General features: G+C 32.8%; 3 protein-coding genes and 1 long non-coding RNA gene across 10 annotated transcripts; 2 read left to right on the top strand and 2 right to left on the bottom strand.

Moving 5' to 3' along the window:
* Positions 1-147: 147 nt before the first annotated feature.
* LOC135137200 (serine/threonine-protein phosphatase 6 regulatory ankyrin repeat subunit A-like) lies at positions 148-20,530 on the bottom strand. Of its 2 annotated transcripts, none has more exons than XM_064066789.1 (2): positions 20,345-20,530; positions 148-3,192 (listed from the first exon to the last, which is right to left on the bottom strand). In XM_064066789.1, exon 2 carries the CDS (start codon positions 3,167-3,169, stop codon positions 215-217), a length of 2,955 nt encoding a protein of 984 aa, XP_063922859.1. In that variant the 5' UTR covers positions 3,170-3,192; positions 20,345-20,530; the 3' UTR covers positions 148-214. The 2 variants fall into 2 exon arrangements, with proteins under 2 accessions (XP_063922859.1, XP_063922858.1); XM_064066788.1 differs by having other exon boundaries at positions 148-3,179.
* Positions 12,513-13,688, top strand: LOC135137611 (uncharacterized). Of its 2 annotated transcripts, XR_010281885.1 has the most exons (5): positions 12,513-12,713; positions 12,772-12,861; positions 12,910-13,066; positions 13,127-13,239; positions 13,294-13,688. It is a non-coding gene; the product is annotated as an uncharacterized LOC135137611 (long non-coding RNA). The 2 variants fall into 2 exon arrangements; XR_010281884.1 differs by having other exon boundaries at positions 13,127-13,688.
* LOC135137257 (uncharacterized) lies at positions 14,682-17,451 on the bottom strand. Of its 3 annotated transcripts, none has more exons than XR_010281791.1 (3): positions 15,194-17,451; positions 14,972-15,136; positions 14,682-14,902 (listed from the first exon to the last, which is right to left on the bottom strand). XR_010281791.1 is itself a non-coding variant. In XM_064066869.1 (2 exons), the coding sequence occupies exon 1, from the start codon at positions 16,279-16,281 to the stop codon at positions 15,208-15,210; it is 1,074 nt and encodes a 357-aa protein (XP_063922939.1). In that variant the 5' UTR covers positions 16,282-17,451; the 3' UTR covers positions 14,682-15,136; positions 15,194-15,207. The 3 variants fall into 3 exon arrangements, 1 of the variants encoding a protein (XP_063922939.1); XR_010281792.1 differs by having other exon boundaries at positions 14,682-14,897; XM_064066869.1 differs by having other exon boundaries at positions 14,682-15,136.
* On the top strand, positions 20,218-27,697 carry LOC135137201 (mitochondrial disaggregase-like). Of its 3 annotated transcripts, XM_064066791.1 has the most exons (10): positions 20,218-20,234; positions 20,659-20,962; positions 21,015-21,205; positions 21,261-21,487; positions 26,212-26,260; positions 26,313-26,420; positions 26,474-26,652; positions 26,735-27,056; positions 27,113-27,303; positions 27,355-27,697. In XM_064066791.1, exons 2-10 carry the CDS (start codon positions 20,661-20,663, stop codon positions 27,670-27,672), a joined length of 1,887 nt encoding a protein of 628 aa, XP_063922861.1. In that variant the 5' UTR covers positions 20,218-20,234; positions 20,659-20,660; the 3' UTR covers positions 27,673-27,697. The 3 variants fall into 3 exon arrangements, with proteins under 3 accessions (XP_063922861.1, XP_063922860.1, XP_063922862.1); XM_064066790.1 differs by lacking the exon at positions 20,218-20,234 and having other exon boundaries at positions 20,574-20,962; XM_064066792.1 differs by lacking the exons at positions 20,218-20,234; positions 26,212-26,260 and having other exon boundaries at positions 20,574-20,962; positions 26,306-26,420.

Genomic DNA, 27,697 nt, shown 5'->3' with positions numbered 1-27,697 from the left:
AAACCTCAAACCCATAACGAACATATTAAAAGAAAACAAATAACAGGATGTATTTTATCGAAGAAATTAAATGTTTGATTGTGCTTGATGGACGTGGGAAGCTCTAGGTTCAAAATTTTAGAACCTTTTTTTTCATTTTTACGTACGAAAATATCAACCCAGTTTAATAATAATAAAATATGAACACAAAGTAGTTTATAATAGAAAACAACAGTCATAATGTATCTATTTTATCTTCATATCGTTGAACCCACTGCAAAATAGAGAGACCTTGTCCATACGTACTTCCAATATTAACATCTGCTCCATTCTTCAATAAGAACTTAACAATTTCAAAGTACCAACCTTTTGCTGCTAACTGTACTGCTGCACATTCGCTTTTGGTGTCTACAACATTAACGGTTGCGCCACATTCCACCAAAATCATCACAATTGTCAATGAACCAACATCAGCAGCTAAGTGAAGAGCAGTTCGTCCATCTGCAATGTCTACAACATTAACGTCGATTCCTCTTTCAAGAAGAAGTTTAACCAGATCTACGTGTTTCCCTTCTGCACTGAAATGGAGTGCCGTTCTTCCGCTGCTATCAATTGCATTAACATTTGCTCCTTTATCCAACATGATTCCAACTATATCAACCCATCCTAAACCAGAAGCCAAGTGAAGAGGTGTTTTTCCGTCTTTTACGCAAACTGTATTAACATCGACTTCTTTTTGTAAAAACAAAGCGACGACTTCTTTAGACGGTCTTTGTAGAGCAAAATGTAGAGATGTGAGCCCATTTACGTTTTGGGCATTAATATTTACCTCTTTTTCAAGCAGAAAAAGAATAAGCTCGGTTAAACCTTCACTGGCCGCTAGATGAAGAAGTGTGTTGTCATCTTTCGAAGCAACGTTGATATCAGTTCCACTGTCAACGAGATATTTAACAACGGAAGTGTGTCTTCTGTCCGCTGCTAAATGAGCAGCATTCTGTCCGTCAACATCTAGTGCGTTTATATCTGCTCCTTTTTGAACCAACAGTTTTACCATATCCACTGAACCCTGTTGAGCTTGCAAGTGTAAAACTGTTCGCCCTTGTCTAGTTTCGGCAATATTAACATCTGTTCCTCTATTTACAAGAAGAGTAACGACACTGTTGAAACCTCTTTCAGCAGCTAAATGGCAAGCAGTTTCTCTTCGAGTGTTAGTTATATCAATATTAACACCAGCATCTAGTAAATAGTTAACTATGATTAACGATTCACACTCAGCACCTAAATGGAATATAACCTGTTGCGTTTTTTTATCAATGTTAGACAGATCAGTACCGGCTTCCAATAAAAGTTCCACAATTTCCGTGTATCTTAAATCCGCTGCTAGGGAAACTAAATCCGGAGCTAACACATCTTTAATTCCTTTTTCGAGAAGGATCTTTACAATTTCTGTACATCTGTTGCTAACTGCATGACGAAGACTTTTCTTGTTAATATGTGCTGCTTTATCGACAAGAATTTTAACAAGTTTTGAATTGTTCCTTTTGACTGCTATTTCTAGAACAGATTCTCTTGATCCAGGTACGTTTGGATTTGCTCCATTCTCCAGTAAACTAGTTGCAACAGATATTCCACTAAAATATGCCGCAATATGAAGGGCACTTTCTCCGTCCTTGTTTACGGCATTAACATCTATTCCTTTGTCGAGTAAAATATCAATAATTTTAAGATACTTCCGTCTGCAAGCTAAATGAAGAACTGTTGCTTCATTTTCATCAAGCACGTTGACATCTACTAGTGTTTCTGGTGCGTTTAATAATACGTAAAGGATATCATTAAACTCGTTCTCCACAATCGTGAAAATAACTCTCTCGTCACAGATTCGTGCTTCGTTTGCTGTCAAAAACTGCACTATTTCGGTAAAACCTTTCTCACAAGCTAAATCAAGAAGTCCTGGTTGGTCGACATTTGCCCCATGTTTTGTAAGAAGTTTCGCAACATCAGCAAATCCATTATCAACCGCCAAGTGAAGAGGAGTTTGCCCGTTTTCGCTTTCTAAATTCACACCGGCACCCTTGTTGAGTAAAATTTGAATGATGTTGCAGTTAGCAGCTTCAACAGCGAAATGAAGAGCAGTTTTTCCTTTTTTGATATCTTTTAAATTAATGCTTTTTGAGCTAGCATCAAGTAATGTTTCTACTAAACTAACAAAACCCTTTTTAGTAGCGATGTGAAGTGCGGTTTGTCTTTTATTATTGACACAATCGACGTCAATCCCTTTACTTATTAAGAACTCAACAGTTTTTAAATAATTCACAAGGGAAACTAGATGTAGAGCTGTTTCGTTATTTACATTTTTCAGATTGATATCAATTTGTCGCTCTAGTAATGATTCAAGAATCTCAATATATCCTTTTGCAGCAGCTAGATGAAATATAGTATTCCCTTCGAAATTTGCTATATCAAACCTTGCACCCACTTCTAGTAAAAAAATTACTATTTCCGGATATCCGTTTAAGGCTGCTAGATGAACAGAAGTTTCTCCTCTTCTTGTATCTGCAGCATCAAGATTTGCTCCCATTTCCACTAAAATTTTAACCACGTCAAAATTTCCTCTCTCCGCTGATACATGAAGAGGTGTTTGTCCTCTTGCAGCATCTTTGATGTTAACATCAACTTCATTGTCAATCAGACAACAAACTAAATCGAATAGATTTTTACTTGCGGCTAGATGCAGAGGATTTTGTTTAGTTCGCACATGAACAAGCTGGTTACTTATTGGTAATAAATATTTAACTGCTTCTATGCGATTCTTGTAGATGGCTCTATGCAAAGGCGTATGTCCATTGATGTTTGGTTGATTTACGTCAGCCCCAGATTGTACTAAAATCTTGATGATATCAACCACTCCACTGTCTGCAGCTAAATGCAGAGGTGTCAGTTTGTATTTTCTATCAGTAGCGTGTAAATTTGCCCCCGACTTGATTAAAATTTCTAGGACATCTATGTTCGCTCCTTCTGTTGCTAGGTGGAGTGGAGTTCTACCTTTTCGGTTAACGACGTCAATGGGGTGTTCTTGCGACAGTAATATCTTCACACTTTCTTTGTCTTGTCTTTTCACAGCTAGATGTAAAGAACTGTTTTCAAGTGGGTCTGGTGGGTGGTTGTGCATTCTTTCAACTTGATTCTCCATTTTCTTCGTTCTGTAAATAAAAGCTGTATAATAATTAGAAGATAAAATATAAAAAGTCTGATTGGTAAAAAATAGCCAAAAAAGTAGTGGAGCTCGAAGGCTTGTGTTGCTGCAGAAAACACAAAATACATGACCTTTCAATATAGTATTTTTCGTAATGGATATCGATCGAGAAAAGTAGTAGAATAGCTTTTATATTGTTACTGTGGCAATGATGATGCGTATACTATGAATACAAAACACCACATATTGATTACTATAAAATGATAAATATATGCAATATATTAACTATATGTTGTGCAATTATTAAAGCGCTGATTTATTCGGATCCAAATAATTAGGACACTTGGACAAAAAAGTAAAAGAAAAAGTTATGCAAACATTTGTTTTTTGAAAATAAATTTGCTTAAAAAACTGAGAAAATAAGCGAAAACGATACAAAGTCGAGTAACAGATTTCCGCAATGCAAAGTAAGAATTAAAAATCACAGTTTAAAACAAGGATATCCACCAATTTGTTTGAATTCATATTCACAAAATTTCCCTTGTGATCATCGAACAAATTATGACGTATTTCAGCAAATATCATATGATGTAAATTTCAAAAAAAGTTCTCTAGTACATCATAAAATGTAAATATTTTTAAAATAATGATCTTCGTAACACTAATAAATAGATGTGCTGCCAACAGTGTTATTTTCAAAATAGATTTCATGGTCTACTAGAGGTCTTTTTTTTCTATCATATGGACGTTTTAAATGGATGGCATTAAGAGCAGTCCCCAGCAAAAGTAACTGTAAAATCCGTTTGAGTCTGACAAGCTGTCAGTAGTGTTCACCACCTACCCTGAGTGTCGTATAATCATTAGGATAATTTACAATGTTGCCTGCTGCCGATCCCAGCTTTCGGATTCTGACCAAGTAAATTTTATTTTATCTAGTCTGTGCCCCGAAGTTTCTGGCAGCCGAATAGATGATTGTACATACAATGAATAAATAATAACAATAAATAATTAATTCTAATTTTCTGCGTTGTTAAACGTAAAAATAAACACAAATAGATAGATAACACATATTTGAAAACATTTAATAATTACAAAATTCATGTTTGATTTGACGTTTTGGTGAACTTTTTGCAGCAAAAATGTTTATGAGAGTGGAAACATTATTTTAAATGCATTTTGTCAAAATGTACTTTATTTTGACCAATTTATTACGAAAGAAGTTATCTGCTTATTAAAAAAATTGGTCGAAAGTTGTTTCGACAGAACTTCCCTCGCTCCTGAAGTAGGTACAATGAAACATATCCAGCATTTTCGAGTTGAGTTTTTCTTTACACAATTTTGTGATGACGTCATCAACATTTTTGCAAGGACACGTAGATTAACTTGGAATGTGCAGAGTATTACTAAAAATAACACTAATGTATTCTCAAAATTTTCTGGGAAAATGGAGTGATTTAATCAATAAAATAAATTGTCTCATTCATTTTTTTTGAGCCACTTCTTTAGGCAAATCTAAAAAATCCCAAGTGAAAGCCCATCATATTTTGCACATTTTGAGTAGGAGTAGAATTTATTCGGCAAAATCTTGAAATGACTTTGTGGAAGGAATAAACAGATATATTTTGGTTAACAATTTACCATGCTTACAATAAATTTAAAACGTCTACAAGATTGCAAAGTATTCAGTTTTGCAATTCTTCATTTATTTAATAAAATAAATTGACTGATTCATTAATTTTTTTTAATGACCCTGTACATTGATTAAATACATATATGTATTTAATCAATGCCCTGTATAAGCAAATCTGAAAAATGAGGTTCTTAATTTGATTAATAAAAAACTGGTCGAATGCTATAAGCATAATCCGACAAATCCAGCTCTTAAAAAATATATAAAATTTGATTTTCCGCTTTTCCTTTTGTGATAAACGCTGTAAAGTAAACACGATAGGCATAAATAACATTCCTTGTCCTCCAGCACTAATAGCAATCTGACGCTCAAGTGTTTATTTATGTTTATAGATCGAAAGAATGTCACGTAGAAATTAGTTTGAATTATACTATTCAGATCATTTTGGTCGATTGAGATTTAATTCAAATCAAACTAATTTCTACTTGCCATTCTTTCGATGTATAAACATAAATAAACACTCGAGAATGCTGCATATGTTTAATTGTACTTTAGGAGCGAGGGAAGTTCTGTCGAAACAACTTTCGACCAATTTTTTTTTAAGTTTAACACTTTGAACAATAACATTATATATATACAAAATTAGCGTCCTACAAATTATACAAAAATAAAATAAAAAAATTACTCAAATCAATGTTTGTACAAAAAAGAATGATTGTAGGAAATAGTACATACAATCCGTTGTTGAATGAATATCAGAATTAACTATATCATTCTAGATTCATATGCATGATAACAATCTGTTCATAAACAGAATTTCCCTCGTTCTTTAAAGCGCGGTCAATACGTTAACTTTATTTCAGTTGTACAAAAATTTTCGGTTTTATTGGTTTTTATTGAGCAATTTGCGAAACTGAATTCTTCTAAATAGCACTAGTCTTTTTTAATACTAAAACCAGCAATTTTTTTAATATCCTTTTACAAACCACTGTAATAGAAAACGACTTCATTTTTTAATCTTTGATATGAAAAGCAGTTAAAATAATACTAATTGGTTATGAGAGAACTGTAAACCAAGAACACTTATTATAAAAATAAATATGTAGTGTAAAGGCCAGGTAGCGGGTGAGCACATTCTTAAAATTACTTCCTTCCCAAGTCGATATCTGATACATAATACCTGTAGAATAATTTCTTGGCTGGCAACTGTAGGGTTGATGAAAGTGCATACACCCTACTTACCAGATCCTCACAAAATAAACCGTCCGTACTTTCCCATTATAAATCTTCAACAAGGGTTCAGTTTATGAGGTTTGTGGCCAACTGTTAAGGCTTGCGTCTGGTTCGGTTTAGCCCTATACTAAATACATTGAAAACATCGTCGCGGTTTCCGGAGTTGCATTTTAAAAATATGAGATATATCGCTTTAAAAAAATTATATTTCGAATTAACAAACTTCAGTTCAGGGGACCTCCATATTTATTTTCATATTTAGTATGCAGTTTTTACAAAAAAAAATTATAAAGTTGAACAACTTTTACATCACATTTTAACCGGCACATTTATGCATTTTTTGACGAAGTGCTGAAGTTTTTTGCATTCTGAGATAGGAGGTCCCCTGGGGAAAAGTGTCAGCTTTCTTTTGATACCATTTATAATATTAAAAAATCCACGACTGAGGTAACTAACTCGCGAAAAGTCAAAATCTATTGAAACGAGAAATCGGCATTAAACGAGCTGTGATGCGGTAGCAGAATACAGGTTTACTTAGATTCTGACTTGGTTGGAGATTTCAGTATTTTAAAAATGCAATTCCGGAAACTACGACGATGTTTTCAATGTATTTAGTATTGGGCGAAACCGAACCAGACGCCACCCTTAATAGCACATTGTAAATCTTAAAATGTTGCCGAAATTTTTCATCGAAAATCTATTAAAGCTAATATCTCACTTATTTACGAAAATTCTCAAGTGCGCTTGTCGTCGATGTTTTTCCATTAGTAAACTCTAGGTACGTCCCGGATGAAACTCTTGATTATATTTACCGAAAACGAGATACAGCGAAACCAACTTCTTCAGCACAAACATGGTTTTTATTTAAAGAAAATGGTACATTATTTTTGAAAATTGAACCGGTACGTTTTTAGAGAAAGTTGTGAACAGCTTATCTTTCAAATTTCAACGACATGTGTATACTAGTAATGGAGATATTACATTATGAAAATGCATTGAAAGTCCCATAAGAGCTAAACGTAGGGACTGGCCTTAAGTGCTGCTTAGTATTTTATTTAAAATTTGCACAGTATTTTTATTTAAATTGTCACGTAACTCGTGTATTTAATTTTTGGATATGGTTATAGATATTACGAAGGTTGCAACTGGATTAAAAGAAAATGTGACTGCCTAGAATTTTTCAATCCAATAATTTGTAAACACGTTGTGGGTCTAAACCGCTTTCTGAAGCAAAAACACACAAAATGATCAAATTTAACTTCGTGAATTTTATTACGATTATTTTTTTATGATGACCCTATGAGTTGAAGTTAATAGAAGTGTGGATCGTTAAAGTAAGGAAGCATCATACGCATGTAAATTTGAATAGGTGTACTGTAATACTATTTATAACAGTGCTGTATTTTCAAATTTTCAAGAAAATGGGATGGGTAATAAGACATGTCGCCTCATTCATTAATTTTTTAATCACCTTGCATATATAAGCAATTCACAAAATATGTATGCACTGATAAACATTGATAAGATGACGTCGTAATTAACGATTTAAATACCATATGTTTAACAATTTGCTTAATTTTTTTCTAAGCACGAAATTTTAATTCAAACTGGTACACCACAACTGAACATTTATACTAACTTGTAGTTTACCAATGCATTGATATTTTTTAGAATTACTTATTCAGGGCGACAAAAAAAAATGGTCTAAAGAGTTTAGACAATACTTCCCTCGTTATCGGAAACGTGACGACGGCATGCCTATTATGTTTTTATTCTCATTACATTTTGTAGCGGAGCATTTTAAAAAATTTTTGCGATAACGTCATCAATATTTTTGCAAGGACACGTATATCAGTTTGGATAGATGTAGTGTAATATTAAAAAAAATAATAATAAAAAATAGGGCTAGGCGGTTGAAATTTATGCGCTGTGTATGGACCACGGCAGACCAGTGGCTCGCAACCAATGTTACGCATCGCGAAGAAAGTTATGAGAAAACTAACTTTAAATTATTAAAAATGATGCACAATTGGAAAGCGAGAAGCGAGTAAGGATGAATAAATTTCGCTTTATTTATAAACACCGACGTCATAACAAAACGTAAAATGCTGTTGAATGCGCCAAGGTCATCAAAAAAGGTTATGAGTGCAAAAAATTTATTTACAGCACATTATCAACGGGGATACATTACATCGGAAGAATGTCACGTAGACATTTGTTTGATTGGAATGAGTTTATCGCTCAAAAACAGATGACTAAAATTATTCATAAGCCTCCATTGAACAAAATATTTTGAATGTTATTATTATAATTCTTACCTTATCATTGTTTTATTGTCATAAAGACGAGCGTATTCTCACATTTTCCAGAAAATATGAATGCAATGACTAAAAGTCTGTTCATATTTTGCACATTTGCGAAAGAATTTATTCGGCAAAATTTTGAGATGCCGTAATCAATTTTTTGGGGTTGATAAACAGATACATTTTCATTAAAAAGTTACCATGTTTACAATAACTTCAAAACGTCAAGATTTGAAAGTATTCAGTTTTGCAATTCTTGATTTGATCAATAAAATAAATTGACTAATAAGAATAAGTCATTAATTTTTTTCACACACCCCGTATAAGCAAATCTAAAAAATATTTATGCAGGGATAAATCACAATTATAGACTCATCATACTTTGCACAATTTAAGATAGCATTTTTACGGAAAAATTTTGGGGCGGCGTGATCAATTTCGGGGAGGGGGGGGGGAGGGGGAGATGAGCAAATATATTTTCATCAAACATTTACCATGCTTATGATAACTGAAAACATCTCCTAGATTTCAAAGCATTCGGTTTTGCAGTTCCTGATTAAATAGATAAAATATATTCACGCATTCATTAATTTTTTTGTCACCTGTATATGCAAATCCAAAAAATATGAATGGAATGACAAATTGCAAGTACAGACTTATCATATTTTCTACATTTTAGATAGGATTTATTCGAAAAACTTTTAAGGTGACATCATCAATTTTTTGGAGGGGACAAGTAAATATATTTTGAATAATAAGTAAATAAATAAATAACTTTTATTGCCCAACAGATATACAATCCTTTTATAGGACAATACTAAAAAGAGAAAAAACAAAAAGTAGTACATATAATAATACTATTGAAAAAATATAGTAATATGAAACTAATAATAAATGCTTTCCCATTACATTTTACATCAACAAAAAATATCTTGATATAGTTTTCCAGCATTTATGTACATATGCGATAGTGGCGCTTTACGTAACAAGTTGGGTTCTTGGTCGTGGTGGTAAGAAGGTACTTGCGTGTCGAGAAGCGATTCTTGGCACGTAGAAATCGACGCTAGATAGCAATTGGAGGCAGTCGATCTTGCCATGTATAAGCTTCCACAGAAATCTTGCACTATGGATATCCCTTCGGTTACTTAAGCTAAGTATTTGGTGTCTTGATAATAGAGAGTTATAGTCTACACCACGCTCGGGATAGTTACCATCAATTTTGAAACACAAGTATTTGAGAAAACGGCGTTGAATTTTTTCAAGTATCAGGCTATGTGACGCATAATAAGGATACCAGATAATGGAACTATAGGTACTCAAGTTTGCTTCGAATAAAGGGAAAATATAATATTTTCATTAAGATCGGGTCAGTGAAATCTTTAGCAGTTCGATATATAAATCCTAGTATCTTGAACGACGCTAGGGAAATATTGTTAACATGTTGCCAAAAAGAAAGTTGCGAATCAAATGTTATATCTAGATCTTTAGCATTTTGGCGTTTTTTTAGATGTTGACCATTTATAGTATACATAGAATGCACAGGATTTACTTTTCTTGTGAATGTCATATAGAAGCATTTCTCAGTATTTAATACCAGTTTAACGTTACTGCAGTAATTTACTAATTTATCAAAGTTAGTTTGAAAGATTTTAACATCATTGATATTATTAATTGAAGAGTATAACTTTATGTCGTCTGCATATGCCAGTACTTTACAATTAAGAAGCTCTACGAGTAATAGATCATTGATAAATATAACAAACAGCAAGGGACCCAAATTAGACCCTTGGGGGACTCCGGAAGTGGAAATAAAATTCTTGGACTTAAAACCGTTATACGAAACATAGTTAGGACGATTATTTAAATACGATTGGAATAACTTGAGAGAACTGACCGCAAATCCAAAACAGCTTAGCTTATTTAATAAACTATAATGATCTATTGAGTCAAAAGCGCTAGAAAAATCAGTATAAATAACATCGACTTGATTATTATTTCTGTCTAATTCTTGCGAGATAAACTGTGTAATTACTGCTAAATTGGTAATTGTTGACCGACCTGGTAGAAATCCATGTTGGTGAATGGAGAGATGACATTTAATATTATAATAGATATTTCGATAAATGAGAATTTCGAATATTTTGGCGAAGTTAGAAAGGATTGAAATAGGTCTATAGTTTTTTATTAAGTGGCAATCACCTTTTTTTTTAAAGATAGGAACAATTCTCGCTATCTTCCATTTATCTGGAAATGTTGCTGACTTAATGGCTAGGTTAATGATAATAGCAATAGGTTTAGCAAAAACAAATTGGGTATCATGAATCAAGAAACTAGGAACGGCTGTCAATTTATTAGATAAGGTTGACATTACAGATATAACTTCTTCTTCGGAAACATTTTGGACAATAAAAGAAAGATTATTAGTGTAAGCATCTGTCACAGTAGCATTTAGTTTTGGTCTAAATGAACTTGAAAATTGTTCTGCAAACATATCAACACAGTGCTGAGGATTATCACTTTCCCTGGCATTATGACACAGTTTACTAGGAATACGAGTAGTATCTTTCTTAGATTCAACATATTTCCATAGGTTTTTTGGAGAATCATATAGAGAATTTTCAATTTTATTTAAATGACTATGGTGTGCAACATTTATTAATCTCTTACATTCACTTCGAAGCCTCTTAAATTCGATATAGTAAGAATCATAGCAAGTAATTTTCCATATTTTATGGTAGTATTTTTTTAGTTTTAATTTTGAAATTATCATTTTATTAAACCAGGAAGGAAAATGCGATTTAGTTGATCGATACTGCGGAACTGAAGAGTGCATTATGCTATAAAATTTAATATAGAAAGAATCCAAACAAGAATTTACATCACTGAAGTCCATTAAAAACGACCACTCAACCATCAGCAGATCACTATACAAGTTTGTGTAATTGGCTTTTCTGAAATTGTACCTAGTATTGTCAGCAGTTGGGAACTTATTAGTTTGAGAAGGTAGAAGAAACTCAGTCGTAATTGCCAAAGAAGGATGATGAGCATCCTCTGGGACAAATGGAAATTCCTCTTGAGAAACTGAAATGTTACAGTCAAAATTTGATACAATTAAGTCCAGCATTCTATTATTAGCATTTAATACAGTTATGTTGTCTAAATAATTAAGCAAATTACAAAATGTAGAAAACAAGTGTTCTTTACTACGAGGAGAATTATATATTAAATTATTACTACTGTAGTGCGTTAAATTGAAATCTCCAACAAATAAAGTTGGTTTATTTAGTAATACGGGCTCTAGTGCTTCAAAAAGTAACTCCAAATTGGCAGAAGAAGTATCAGGAGGCACATAAATGGCTGCTAAATAAAACTAAAACGAATTGAAGAGGCAACTGCAAACAACCAAATCAATAGAGGGCAATATCTCTGTAATGATTGTAGTATCAATAACATTGTAATTGATTTTAGTAGACAAACAAACAAGAACACCACCTCCCTTAGTACATCCGATAGTTGAAAATTTTCTATCAGATCTAACAACACTATAAAATGAAGGACATATTTCAGAATTAAAAAAAGTATTATTTAACCATGTTTCCGTTGCTACTATGATATCAAAAGAACATTCAGATATATTTTCATAAAATATGTGCAATTTAGAACGTAAGTCTCGTGTATTTTGATAATATAGGTATCCCCAGTAGCAAGCAATATTTTTCTAATATTTATACAAGATTGATATAATGTTAAATGTTGACTAGATATTACAAGTATTTATATAATATTCATTTTATATTTATAAATTTATATATGAATTTCAACATATATTACATATTTATGAAATGTCTTTTTATCAACATAACGAACAACAAAATTGAAAAAAAAGTACCATTTTGGGACAACTTGTAGGTAATTTATTTCATAGGGTTTTTATTGGAGCAATATTAAAAATTGATTTGAAAAAATACCAGCTATTGTGAAATTGACAGTATTCGAAATCTCGCTTTGCACACTGTTAATTGCTCATTAAAAAGTAATATTTTTTTTTATTTTTGCGAACAAAAAATAACAATTTTATTCATCATTTTTATAAAACTTAGTTAAATTTGCGTTTCACCTACAGATGCGCTTGCTCTGCTGGAACGCGTTTGCGCAATGTGCAACATATACATATTTTTTGTTATTGTTGGTGGTTCAAAAAGTATTTTGTGTAAGTTCATGGTGTTTGTCCTATTGTGAATTGTGATTATCGGTACTGCGATAAATTCAGAATACTGTAGTAGATACCACCAGATACCGTTTTGTCAAGAAAACAGTACTAAACCTACATAACCTCACTTCTACATGCAATGCAGAAAATGCAATTTCTCAACACGTAAGTATATTTAATAAGAGGTTTAATATTTCTGAATATAAGTATATTATGAATGTAGAGACAAAATGATGAATGTTCGGGCGCAACAAAAAAAAAAGAAGAAATCGAGTTGGAAATTGCGGGAGATACGCAGAAATTGGATGAATTGGTAAGCATTTATTATTATTAACTCCTAGTATTTATAAACTAGTTTCAGACTGATAATAATGTTTATTTGCCAGGAAGAGAAGACGTAAAAAAACATATATGCAATTTTGAAGAAATTATTAATAATGAACCAATTGCTTTCAAGTTTTCAGGGCAAGGAAAAAAAAAAGCTCTCTTTTAGTGAACTCACAATTAACAAGGCTACAGTATGTAAAGTTATGTGATTTCTTAAAAATTACGAACTTTGTAAGTTAATTTAATTGTAGGTACCACACGGAAACGTCACAAAAACGCCACAACTACTGAAATTTAATAAATGGTAGGACCTCATTAAGCGCAGACAAAAGCAAGAATGAATTCTCATCGAAAAAAACATGAGGTATGATTTTTTTATTTTAATTAATTATATCTCTTTTCAATGAATTGGTTATAGAGCAAATAATTATTAAATAAATATTTCTGTGTAACGATTGAAATGTAGCAGAACATTGTTATTTCCATTGACAATGTATTTTTATTTCATTATAAGTTGGCAGTGTATGTTTATGTTTAAAAAATGTATATATATTTATATATTTTATCAGGTGATTTTTTAAATTTATGCTCTGGTTGCCCATGAAGATTATGTCAGCAGTTTCAGATTCACTGCTGACATAAGTGTCATGGGTAACTACAGCAGAAATTAAAAAAAAATCACCTGGTACAAATTTTCAACGAATTGGTTCTAGGACAAATAATTTTTAAATGTAAAAATATTGCCGCAACGTTTCAAATACACTGTTATTTCCAGTGACAATGTATTTTTGTGTTTAATAAATTTTATATTGTATTCCATACAAGTTTTTTTTTTATCCATACCCCCTTTCATATGAAGAACATTTATTAAATGTTCTGAACTAAATAAGTATTAAACATTGAAAATAAATATATATTCAATATTTAAAACCAATATTGATTTTCTAAAAAAAAATCTGTCGTTACCCATATTATTTAAATGTCAGAACTTCAATATTTATTACATATAAAATGTTACTGGGGATATGTTTAAGGAGACTGATAATCTGTTAGGCGATTTTAGTTTACCGTGGGGCTAACAGGGAGTTTTAATGATATAATAACAGGAATTCCTCTGTCATATCTAATTCTTAGATTTGATTCGCCGTTCGCGATACCTTGATTCAGCTCAATTTTTGTGTTAGGATATAGTTCTAATTGCATAGGTGTTCTATCTCTTGTAATAGAAATGTTATTAAATCGAGTCGACTTTTTTAGTTCTTTGGACATGCGTAGTACAGATAAATGAATAAAAACTTATCATAACTGTAAATCATCTGCAAGATTTCAAAGCATTCGATTTTGCAGATTACAAATTAAATGTCAAAATGTTTTATAATTTTGATTTTTTTCCCCAAAAAATCTGGACGTTTCGGGTAAAATTTCAATTCGGAGTCATAAACTACATGTGTAAGACTGTTATTTGATACAATTTAAAACCCGTTTACTATGTACAATTTTGAAGTGACGTCGTCACATTAGTGGTGGGGATGATTAGGCAAATTTTGGTTAGCGTTTTACCATCTACATGATATACCTAATATAAATACAAAATTTGATAACAATCGGCCCAGTACTTTCGGAGATTATCTGTGTAATAAAAATCCGGGACGGACAGAGAGACAGAAACGGGAAACCTATTTCTTCGTTCTCTAGGGGTTATGATAGGTCGAGAAAATGCAAAAGTAGAGAGTCGGCCGACGGACTCGATTACAATACTACCTTTGCTTACGCTCGGGAAGTAAAAAAAAAACAAAAAACGCAGAATCAATTTTAGAATTTATTTAAGACACTGGATTCACTTGACTGGTTGAAAGTAACTTTTTCTTTTTATGCAATCTCATGCATGTCACAGTTCTAGAAAATTCTCACACATACTTCTAAATGTAGAATAACTTGGTTCATGAAACAAAGAATTTTAGAAATCTCTAATTGAGTGTTTTGCATAAAACAAGTTCCACGCGAATCTCGGGTTTGAAGTATCTGTACTAAAAAAAAAGTAAATAAATACAAAAAATATATTAGTTGGGCAATTAAAGGCAATCCTTTTGACTTACCTGTTTACTGCAGGAGACATTGTAAAATGTAATAAGTTGTTTGTCCATGGAAATCCATGGTTGTGGCACGTCCTTGGAATAGTAGGGTGCTACGCGTTTGAATCAAACATACTCATCAACGTGGATTTCCTCACTCCATGACTCATTGAATTTTGAATTACTTGTCTATGAAATGTGGTAATTAATTTTAGTGTGGTAATGAAAATGACTACTTTTGCTCACCTGAACAATGCTTTTTAAGCATGTGGCAAACCAGGATGTAGTTGTGCCACCGCTTTCCAAAACTCATGGAAACGTTGTCGATGGTCTTCATGTTTCATCATAAAAAGACACTCTGACAAGTAACCATCATAGTGCTCATTTTTGCGACCATAATTTGGCACATGTTGCTTGACTTCATCCCACATTCTCCCACTTTTCTGTGGCGGAGTCGAACTGCCTGGATCCATAAAACGAAGCGGATAATTAACCACGAGATTCTGAAAGTCTTCATCTTCAAAATAATCATTCCAACAGTCACTGAAAATAGTGGTCCCTGGTTTTATTTTGTCCATAATAGCCGAAACAAGGGTATCAGTATCACGACCCTCAACTGTCATTAGAAAGAATTTCTTTGTTCCCCATTCAATCCCTCCAATGACCCACTGGCCTTCGAGGAAGCATTCTCTATTGTCGTTCCGCTTTCCAATCGTCGCCTCCTCGATTTCAATAACGACACCTTCTCCTCCGACTTCTTGAGAGTTGTTAACGGCCCACACAATCAAAACTTCCCTTATGAACGAGACCCAGTCAACCAACGTCTTCGTCGACAATCCCGTTTCTAGGTGCATGAAAGTGTGACGAGGTGGTCGTCTTGTAATGTACAGCCAGACGATTTCGGCAACCTGGATGGACTTCAGGTGGGTGCAGGCAAGGAAGGACGAATGATAGATGGAAACTGAAGTATCGCAAGTCCTCTTGGTTCTCTTCTTGATTCGCCGGCGGCAACGGAATAAACCTTGGGATTTTTTGACGAGCCGTGTTTCACACGTGGGGCATTTATAATGACACGGGAGCACACCATGACTGTAGAAGAACCGAAGCAACGCTTCTTCGTCGTTATAAAAACGATAAAAGGATCGCATGGTCATTGAACAACCTGAACAGTTATTGTAGGTACAAACTTCGTCCAATTCCGAGTCTTCATTTGCAGGGACGGTTGTCGAGGTGGACGGCTGAGCACAAGCCATATCGACAAAGAATGCGAAAAAGTCGAAGGAAAAAAATCGCCACAGATATTCAAAGGGTTGTAGATACGAATCACCGTACATGTGTTAAAGCGCAAAAAGTCTTGAGAATACGTGAATACAATTGGTACTTCTAACCTCTCACCTCCTTGTAAAATAGTAACGTTTCTATTTCTTGTGGTTAAAACAAAGAACACACAACACACCGAGTACAGACACAGAAAAGTTAAAAACCGGAAAACAGAAACCATAACCTGCCATAACGCATTTGTTTGTATTTTTCGAATCTATCAGCGTTGCCAACTTCAGCCAACCTTTGACATTCCACATTCCCACGTAAAACAGAACCACAGTATATCATACTATGGTGTATGGTCACAGTATATCATACAGTAGGGACAGCCCAAAGTCGAATATTAATTATTGCTTTCATCTGTGTGGTCTGAGCTTTTTTTTTTAATTCGCATCGATTTTTAAAGTTTTTTAGATTCTTAGCTTTTCGATTTTAGGATTTCTCTTCGGAGTTCTTGCATTTTTTAATTTTTTGTTATCGATTTTTCAGTTTCTCGATTTTTATTTCGTCAATTTTTTCAGGTTTCAATGTTATAATTTTTAGATTTGTCAGTTTCTCGTTTTTTCGATTTTTCCATTTTAAGATATTTTTTTATTTTTCAATCGGTGATTTCTTTGTTATCCGATTTTTTACTTCCGCTATTTTTTCAACATTTCGGTATTTCATTTTTTTTATTGTTCAATGTTTCACTTTTTTCAATTTTTCAGTTTTCGATTTTTTAATTTTACAATTTATCGATTTTTTTATTTCTAGAAAATTTTGTTTTCCGTATTTTTCTATTTCTCGATTTTTAATTAATCAGTTTTTCGATTTTACAGTTTCTTTTTTTTCAATTTTTCAAATTTTCAGCTGTTTTTTCAATTACCAAAGTTTTCAGTTTCTCAAGTTTTAAGATTACAATTTTTAAATTTCTCGGAGTGTTTCAAGTTTCGTTTTTTCTATTTTTGACCTTCAATTTTGCAATTGTTCGGTTTTTCTGTTTTTTAAATTTTCAGTTTTTTCATGTTTAAGGTTACAGGTTTTCCTTTTTCGATTGGTGACCTCTTAATTATTCGATTTTGAGTTTCTTTATTTTTGCAGTTCTTCGATTTCTCAATTTTTAAATTATTCGGTTATTCAATGTTTCTTTCTCAATTTTTCAGTTTTTAATTTTTTGATTTTTTAAAATTCCACTTTTAATAAGTTTGTCTTTTTGTTTAAAAATTAAAAAACGAAAAATTGAGAAAATGGACAATTAAAAATAAAGTACTTCCAAGTATGTAATTCCAAGTTGTTTTGTTGCTTCGATTTTTTATTGTCTCAGTTCGAGATTTTTATATTTTTCGTTTTTTTAAATGATAATATAACGATTTTTTCGTGTTTCGATTTCTCTATTTTTTAGTTTTTCGATTTTCATTATGAAATTGTTGTATTTTTCGATTTTTTAATTTGTAGATATTTCAATTTTTCGATTTTCTAATTTGGTTTTTTAATTTTTCGATTTTCTATATGTTGAATTTTACAATTTTTCGTTTTTTCGATTTTTCAATTCCTAGATTTTTAATTTATCACTTTTTCAGGTTTCAATGTTACAAATTTTTGATTTTACAATTTTTATCTTTCTCTCAGTTGTTCCATATTAATTTTTTTTTTTCAAATTTACAATTTTGTAATTGTTTTATTTTTAAATTTGCCGATTTTTAAGTTTTCACTTTTTTCAAATAATTATTATGGCTTTTATTATTCAATTTTTGGCTTTTTCATTTTCCGATTTTTCAGTTTTTGTATTTTTTCAATTCTTCGATTTCTCAACTTTAAAATTTTTCAGTTTTTCAGTGTTTCGTTTTTTCGATGTTACAATTTTTTAGTTTTTTCATGTTTCGTTTTTACAATTTCTTAATTTTTTAGTTTTCCGGTTTTCATTTTAAAATTTTTGAATTTTGAAATTAATTTTATTTTTGTATTTTTGATTGTTTAATTCAGACGTTTTTGTTTTTCGTTTTTTCAATTTTTCACTTTCCCGATTTTCAATTAATCAGGGTTTTCAGGTTTCAATATTTCAATCTTTCGATTTTTCAATTGTTTTTTCAACTATCCTATTGTTCAATTTTTCAATTTTTTCATTTTTCGATTTTTCAATTTTAAAATTTTTCGATATTTCAGGTTTCATTTTTCAATTTTTGGTTCTCATTTTTTCGGTTTTTTCAATTTTTGCTATGTCTCTATAAAAAACATGTTTTTGAGTATTGTGTTGTTCAAAGAATACTGTATATATTAAGAAAAAATAAAGTCAAAGATTAGGCTCACTTATACCCGCCCCGATCTCAATTCTCATTTGTGATGAATTTTTCATTCGTTGTCAGTTCGAGGGGCGGGGCTTAATTGCAAGATCCATATTTGTCTACAAGAATTTTATGTTTGTTGTATGAATGTTTTAAGTTTCTTGTTTTGGCAAGAGGACCACGTATTAAGAAAGAGGGCAAAATATAAGCCCCGCCCCCCCGCCCTATCTCAATTGTGATGATTTTTTTAATCGTCGAGAGTCAAAGGAACAAAATTTAATGGCAAAATCCTTATTACCTTCTCCAAGAAATTACCATGTAAATCATGTTTTTGAGTATCGTGTTATTCAATGAATACTATGTACATATATTAAGAAAAAATTAAAGTCAAAGATTAAGCCCCACCCATATCCGCCCTGATTTAAATAGTAATGAAGTTTACTAATTGCAAAAAAATTACCATTTTAAACGTGTTTTAAGTTTTTAAGAAAAAAAAAATCATCACAATTGAGATGGAGTGGGTAGGCGGGGTTTATATTTTGCTTTTTTTTTCTTAATATACATAGCATTCTTTGAACAACACGACACTTAAAAACATGTTTTTAATTTCTTGTAATGAAATAAGTATTTTACAGTTAAGCTCCGCCCCCTTGGTTCACAGTGAATCAAAAAATCATCAGAATTGAGATAGGGCGGGTGGGCGGGCTTACATTTTGCTTTTTTGTTTCAATATGTGTAGACTTATTTTCACAACATGAAACTTGTTTAAAATGGAAAATTTGTAAAAAAAAACATTGATTTCGCAATTAGGCTCCGATCCATAATTGCAAAATCCATATTTCCTTGCAAAAATTTACCATTTTAACCATGTTCTAAGTTTCTTGTTGTGAAAAGATGGCTACGTATATTAAAAAAAGGCAAAATATAAGCCCCGTCCACCCGCCCTATCTCAATTCTTTTTTTTTAATAGTCATAAACCGAGGGGCAGAGGTTAATTGTAAAATCCTTACTTTTCTACCAGAAATTACCATGTGAAATTGTTCTTAAGTAATCATGTTATACAAAGAAAACTAAGACCCAGTTTATGGAAAGCGAAATTAAAGTTAATTCCAGTTTAACTTTTAATTGAGGTCTGTTCATAGGCAACGAACGTGCAAATCACGGGCTCATATTCCTCATTTTAATCCTGTGCTAAATTAATCGAGGATTAAGTATTTAATTCGCTTTTCTATAAACCGGCCCTAGATGTATTAATTAAAAAAGAAAACCAAAACAGAAGCCCCACCCATCCGTCTCGATCTCAATTGTGATGAATTTTTCATTGGTTGTCACACCGAGGGGCGGAGCGTAATTGCAAAATCGATATTTCCCTATACAAATTTATCATTTTAAACATGTTTTAAGTGTCTTGTTGTGAAAAGATGACTACACCTATTGAGAAAAAAAGGCAACCGCAGTAATGGAACTTCAGTAGTTTTACATTTGTAACACAGACAGCGACAGCGTAAGAATTTTAGCACATTTTGTAGTGTTAGGTTGCTGCCAACTTACATGTCAACTGTCAAGAAATCCCAATCTCTCACCGGAACTGCTAGTACTATACTAAACAGGAGACATGTAAATATTTGCTTTTATCATTTGATAATTTTATTGTAAAATCATCACTGGTAAAACCAACGATAAAGCCTAACGTTTTGAATCAAGTAAGGAAAAAAAATTGAAATTTGCGACTCTATCCTTACGCAACCATTGAGGTCTAGAATTGTTTTTATTTTATTTGTTCACTTTACATAAAATAAAAATGATTTCATACCTTGAATTGTTGGGCCACTTTACTATTCACAGATCTAAATAAACCACACAGATACATATCTGCGCAATTGTATCATGTGAATTCACAAGATACAATAAATCCAGTTTTGTGGTGCTGTGTTTGTTATCTTATTCCACCCAATTTTATCATAAAAGTAATTGGTAATATTGTTTTTACACCTTTATTAGATTGGCAGTATCCAGGCACGTGCTCTCCCCTCTCTGTCAACCATGTCAATAAGCTGTCAGTTTTGAAATTCTAACCTAAAAACACTGCAAGTGTCTCAATCTAAAATTCACCTTGTATTATTCCAGAAATGTTTAAAGTTAGAAACATCCACACCGTCCTTCGCACCATTACAAGTCATAGAAACAAAAACAATTTCCGTAACTTCCTCACCCACTCGCCACGACAAGCCTGTAACTTTGTCATCAACTACAAATTTCACCAAAACGGGCATGAAGGCGATACGAAGAATCGCAGGACTCACAAAATCCAGTCTTTTGCTTTAATGGGACTGCTCGGAGTGACACTCGCTTATTGCGACAATCGTTTGGCATCAAAAGAGAAAAAGTTGTTACGTGCTGCCCAGTTTGGTGTTGTGGATGAGCTAAATTTGTATGTGTTTTAACCTCACAGATTAGGTAGTTTTCAATTTTGCAATTTTTAGTCTTATCAAAGATAACGTAAATGTGAACGTTCGGCACCAGTTAGGATGGACACCTCTGATGGTAGCTGCTGTTAATAATCAATATGAAGCTGTGAGATTGTTATTGGAAGCAGGAGCGGATCCCAATTTGGGGGAGGAATTTGTGAGTGCAAAACGTACAGCTAGAGATAAAGGGCTTCATCCGATTGAGGGTATTTATTTTTGTTTTTGAAGTTTTTGGTGGCTTGAGTGGTTGCATATTTTTAGCTCTTATGATGAGGGAGGAAGAATTTTCAGGTAGCTTGAGTAATAAGGCGTCGTTTAGAGGTTTCACGGCTTTACATTATGCAATATTAATAAATAGTTTTAAAATAGTGAAATTGTTGGTCGAGAAAGGGGCAAATCCTGTGATTGAAAATGAAGCTGGACATATTCCATTAATGTATGCTAAAGAAGGAGACTTGAAAACTTATCTACAAGAGGAAACAACTAAGGTAAATGTCGTGATATTACACAATATTGGCCAACCAGGTTGGCATAAACACTGAGTCATTCAATACATAAAGGAAACTTGCACGTTTTTTGTCATTTGAATGTTCTTTTTGGCTAATTGAATGAATTTTCCACATGAACCCTATTATATTCTACTCCAACTCATGCTTGAGATGGAAAAATAACATAGATTGTGTATTACCTTGACACTAAGATTTCATTTGCTTCAGTATTTTCGCTAATCAAGGTTTCATAACAAACATCAAATTTATTTAATGACTGCCTACAAGTTGTAAATTATCTAAAGTTGGATTATATTTTAAGTCATTTAGTTTAGACAATTCATTTAATTTAAGTCTAAAGTCATATCTTTCGATAATCACCGTTATATACCTGCCACAAGTATAATTTATTATTTTATTTTGTCGTTCATAAACTAATTTATGCTATTCGTTTGATTATGATTTACTTTTTCCAAAAATTTGATTCATACAAATGACATTAAATACTTTGATTTTATAATAATAATAATAATAATATCTTTATTTCCAACAGGTATATATGTACCCAATTACAGGAAATATAATAAGTAGCGGTCACATTAAAGAGCGTATTTGCATAAAAAGAACATACTTATTAACTATATAATATAAATTGAAAAATTAACCAATACTGCACCTAAAATACACAAAAATTAACTAAATTACTTTACATTAAATTCCTACTACATCTATGATACATTTAGAAATTATTTGAAGAGGATCCGCATTAATGTCGCATTGTCTAGAAATTAAATTAAATTTGTTGCATATGTTTTGTACAGGAGCCTTATACAAAATATTCGTCCTACAAGTAGATACATAAAATGTTAAAGAGCATCTTGAATTTACTCTCGGAACAATGAAAAAGATTTTACCTACAAGATATGACGAATCAATTTTTCCCTTGAGTAAACAGAACACAAATTTTATTGATACTATAAATCGTCTAGTCTCCAATGAATTTAGAAGAAAGCGATCTAGTAACAGACTATGGTCACAGTTTCGTGGTGGGTAATTGCCATCGGCAATAAAAACTAAAAATTTGAGGCATTTTCGCTGCACTTTTTCAAGAATATGGATATAAGTAATGTATAGAGGATCCCATATTAAGGAGGCGCATTCTAGTTTCGACCTTATACATGCAATATACAACATACGTAATGTCTCAATATTACGAAACTCACGACAGTTCCGATAAATGAAACCATAGATTTTTAATGATTTGGAGGCTATATCTAAGATATGTTCCTTAAAAGAGAGTTTGGTATCGAATAATACTCCTAGATCTCTAATTTTATCCATTCTTGATATTGTAACACCATCTATTATGTAATCATATTCAATAATCATCTTCTTCCTATTATATGAAACCATAGAACATTTATCCTTATTTAAATGCAGGCGATTTCTTCCACACCATTTCACAACTGATTCGAGGTTATTTTTTAAAAACTGACAGTCATTTATTGATTTGATTTCGGTGAAGAGTTTAAGGTCATCCGCGAAAAGAAGTTTGTTACATGAAATTTCAGCAGTAATATCGTTTACAAATAATAAAAAAAGTAGCGGTCCTAAGTTTGACCCTTGGGGAATACCGGAAGTCGGAGTGTAAAAATCGGAGATAAAGTTTCGATACCTAACATACTGTTTTCTGTTCAGCAAGTACGACGTAAACAGTGAAACAAGGGAGTCAGAAAACCCATACATTTTTAGCTTCGTTAGTAAAATATGATGATCCACCTGATCAAAGGCTTTCTGAAAGTCTAAATATACGGTATCAACTTGACTGCCACTGTCCATTACCTCGGCCACGAATTGATTAAAACAAGCCAAATTAGTTACTGTTGATCTTTTTCTCATAAAACCGTACTGTTCAGAAGAAATAATATCTTTGATCATAGGATATATACGTTGACAAAGTATTGTGTCAAAGATTTTACCAAAATTGCAAATTAGAGTAATGGGTCGGTAATTTTTTACATCTTGTACATCACCTTTTTTGAAAATTGGTGTTGTGAATGATTTTTTCCATATTTCCGGGATAGTAGAATGTTTGAGAATGAGGTTGAAAAGTGTGCATAAAGGTTGCGAAAAGACTCCTGCGCAGTCTTTGAGGATAAAACTGGGGATTTCATCAAACCCTTGTGTAAATGAGTTCTTACTACTTTTTAAAGCTTTAAAAACTTCCTCTTCCGAGATGCTCTCAATGTTAATACAAAAGTTTAGTTTAAATTCATCAGATGAATAAATATCGTTGGAAATACTAGGGTCTGGCATTATATAAACATCTTTGAAGTGTGTTGCAAATGCATTAACAATAGATTGAGGGTTGGAGTATTCATATTCATTAAGCTTCATGACAGATGGAATCCTGGAATCTTTTTTTTTTGATTGAATAAATCCCCAAATCCTGCTTGGATCTCCCAAGAGAGAATTTTCTACATTCTGTAAATATTGTTTGTACGCAGCAGCAATCAAATTTTTACATTTGGTTCGACATTGCTGATAAATATTATAAAAATACTCAGATTTGTGACGTTTATATTTCTTGAAAGCCAACCACTTCTGACGTACGGAATGGATTATTTCGCTGTCAAACCAGGGCGGATAGGTAAAACTTTGATTCTGTTTGAAACGATATATAGGGACACAATTAGTAAGTACTCCATGCAGTGTTTTATGGAAACGATTACAAGCTGTTTCCACGTTGTCATTAGCATTGATACATGACCAGTCTGCAGATCGCAGCATGTCGTAAAGGAGGTGATAATTAGCTTTTTTAAAATTAAAATGTGGTGTACCGTGGTTTATCGCAAAAGGTTTAAATTGGCTTCGAGTGAATTGAATAGAAAAATCAAGTGCGGGATGATATTTGTCCTCATTTACTAACGGATTATCTGATTTACATACTGAAATTGGTTCCATATTTGTAAATATTAAGTCTAATATACGACCAATCTGATTGTGAACAGCGTTAATCTGAACCAAGTTATAGAGATTTTGAAAATTATTTAGGATAACACTATACCTGTTTGAGTTATCTGTGATAAATGAGGGTGCGTTAAAATCTCCTAAGAATGCCACATTCTCAGAGTGTAAATTAGTTTCACTTTCCAATATTTCAAAGAACTGTTCAATATTTATCAACGATGTAGAAGGTGGTATATAAACAAGAAATATGTATAATGAAGTCTTATTGTTGATTGAAATTTTTAGACCAAGGATATCAATTTCCGGTGTTGCAGTTGTTTTAGTGGAGATTTTTAAATCAGTGCAACTGAACTTATTATTTATTGCGAGAAGAACGCCTCCTCCTCTGGAGAGTCCAAGATTCGTGAAGTCCCTATCTTTTCGATATACATTGTAGTTAGCATTAAATAGTTCACCATTTCCTACCTCATCTGACAGCCATGTTTCTGTTAACGCTATGAAGTCATAATTACAAGCTACAACATTATTATAGAAATCCGTAAGTTTTGAGTTGAGTCCATTAACATTTTGATACAAGCAATGAAGAGAGCAATTGGATACAGCTTCTAGTTTAAATTAGTGATTTTGGGAACATCGTTAAAATAGCGTATTGTGAGGTTTGATTCGCCTTTGGTTTTTCGTTCAATCAATTGTTGTTTAAGCTTTTTGTAGTATTCTAGTTGTCGAGGAGTTTTATCTGATGCAACAAAACAGTTTTTATAACGGGCATTATTCTTAATTTTTTTCGAATTTTTTAAATAATATGTGGCATCAAATTCGTTATTGAATATGACTTTCACCGGTCTTGCTCTAGGATTATCCTTATTGAATCTACCAAGTCTGAGTATTTTTAGGCTGTTACCATCACAGTTAGGATTAATCTCTTTCAATATGTTTAACACCTCTAATTGATCGTTGCTGGTATGCTCCCCATCGTTTCTTATAGGCTCTTCCAAACCAAAAATCACAATATTATTTTTCCTCTTTTGGCGTTCTATTACTTCAAATACAACCTCTTCGAAATTATCATTAGATTTAGACGAAGGATCAGGTTTAGGTTGATCAATTAACTTTTTAAGATCCATTAACTGAACCTCAAATTGAGATTTTAAATTATTTAACTTTGTGTCAAAATCTGAAGTAATAGTGGCAATTAAATTTTTGATGTCTTTAAACTGGGACATATTCGTGTTACACGTATTACAAACCAGTTTAATAGCTCTTGATTTACCACGAGTTATCTTTATATCATTTTCGCTCAGTCCGACACATCCGAGGTGTAAGTAACCCTGACAACCATCGCACTGTATATGGTTGTTATTCGTCGCTTTCCCGCAGTTATTGCAAAGATTCATATTGTCAGTTAGATAGGTATAACAAAAAAAAGAATATTTACTATGGAAGTGGAATGAATTACAAGGATACTCTTCGCACCAAGGGGCCTTTCGAGGTGACTAACTATTTGCACTAACAGGTGGGCCACGGATTTAAACAATAAAGGTACACAGGTGTAAATATACGTGTAAAAAGAAATAGTAAAGAATCAATTAACAAAAAAAAAAACGTTATCAACAGTTTTTAGACATTGAGAGATTAGGAAATTTGTTAAGGTGTACTGAAATATCTCAAAGTTCCTACCTTTTGTTTACCGATAAGTTGGATTTTTTAATATGTTGTTTATCCAACAATGAGGGTTACAATGACACCAATTTTAGCACACAGCACCCTTAATATATCGAGAAAAACTGACTCAACGTTTACACCGTGAGTGAGCGCTCTTAACTTCTAAACTCCTTTTTATAACCTTAGTTTGAAGAACTGAAGAAAATAAAAGAAGTCGAAGAGCGGCGAAGATTTCCCCTAGAAGAAAGACTGAAAAAGCACATCGTCGGACAGGAAGGAGCAATCACAATCGTAGCGGCAAGTAATTTTCATTCAATTTGTGTAAAACTTGCCATTTTCTATTTTTCACAACAGCAATTCGACGAAAAGAAAACGGTTGGGGCGACGATGACCATCCTTTAGTGTTTTTATTTTTGGGATCTTCTGGAATCGGCAAAACCGAATTGGCCAAACAACTAGCTTCCTACATGCACAAAGACAAAGCTCAGGCATTCATTAGACTGGACATGTCTGAGTATCAGGAAAAACACGAAGTAAGACTTGGTTCTCTGTTTTATAATAAGCGAGTAATTTGTTAGGGCGTCATTTTTTTAAATATATTTGTTGATTTCATAGGTGGCTAAACTTATTGGGGCTCCGCCGGGTTACATAGGCCACGATGAGGGCGGTCAGCTCACTTCGCGCCTCAGACAATGTCCTAATGCCGTGGTTTTATTCGACGAGGTCGATAAAGCACACCCTGACGTGTTGACCGTTCTCTTGCAACTCTTTGATGAAGGCCGTCTGACTGACGGTCACGGTAAAACTATAGAGTGCAAAGATGCAATTTTTGTGATGACTTCGAATTTGGCGAGCGACGAAATTGCCCAACATGGTTTAAATTTGAGACAAGAAATCGAAATTTTGAGAGCGAAGCGGTTGAAGACGAAGCAGAAAGGTTGACTTCTTTATTTTCAACAATTCTAGACTCATTTTCACGACGCGCTTTTTTAGATGAAGATATTTCCGACAACATTACAGTTTCTCGAAAATTCAAAGACGAGGTGGTCAAACCTATCCTTAAGAGACATTTCAAAAGAGACGAGTTTCTAGGACGGATTAACGAGATCGTCTACTTCCTGCCGTTTTCTCGAAACGAGCTGTTGCAGCTTGTGGGGAAGGAGATGGCGATTTGGGCGCAAAGAGTGAGCTGTTCTTAGAGTAAAAGTAAAAAATTAGATACATCGTTGTTTCAGGCTAAAGAAAAGCATAAGATTGACTTGAATTGGGACAGAAGTGTGGAGTCTGCTTTAGCCGATGGTTACGATGTCCACTATGGCGCAAGATCTATCAAGTACGAAGTTGAAAGGAGAGTTGTTAACCAATTGGCGGCGGCCCACGAAAGTGGATTTATAGGTAAAGGTAGCACGGTGATGATTACGACGGTGTGGCCCGAAAATACCGCAAGTCCTGAAATTAAATTGCGAGTGAGGAGCAGCGGCTCGAACAGTTTTGTTGATGTTGAGCAGAATAAGTTTTCTATTAAAAACTTAAGTTCGTTGTTTGGTTATTAGTCTTGAATAAAACGTGACAATTGTT

Source organism: Zophobas morio, unplaced genomic scaffold (genome assembly GCF_036711695.1).
Source record: "Zophobas morio isolate AGI-343-1 ecotype UQ-CSIRO unplaced genomic scaffold, CSIRO_AGI_Zmor_V1 ptg000029l, whole genome shotgun sequence".
Classification (NCBI taxonomy): domain Eukaryota; kingdom Metazoa; phylum Arthropoda; class Insecta; order Coleoptera; family Tenebrionidae; genus Zophobas; species Zophobas morio.
This window is presented reverse-complemented; position numbering and strand designations above follow the sequence as displayed.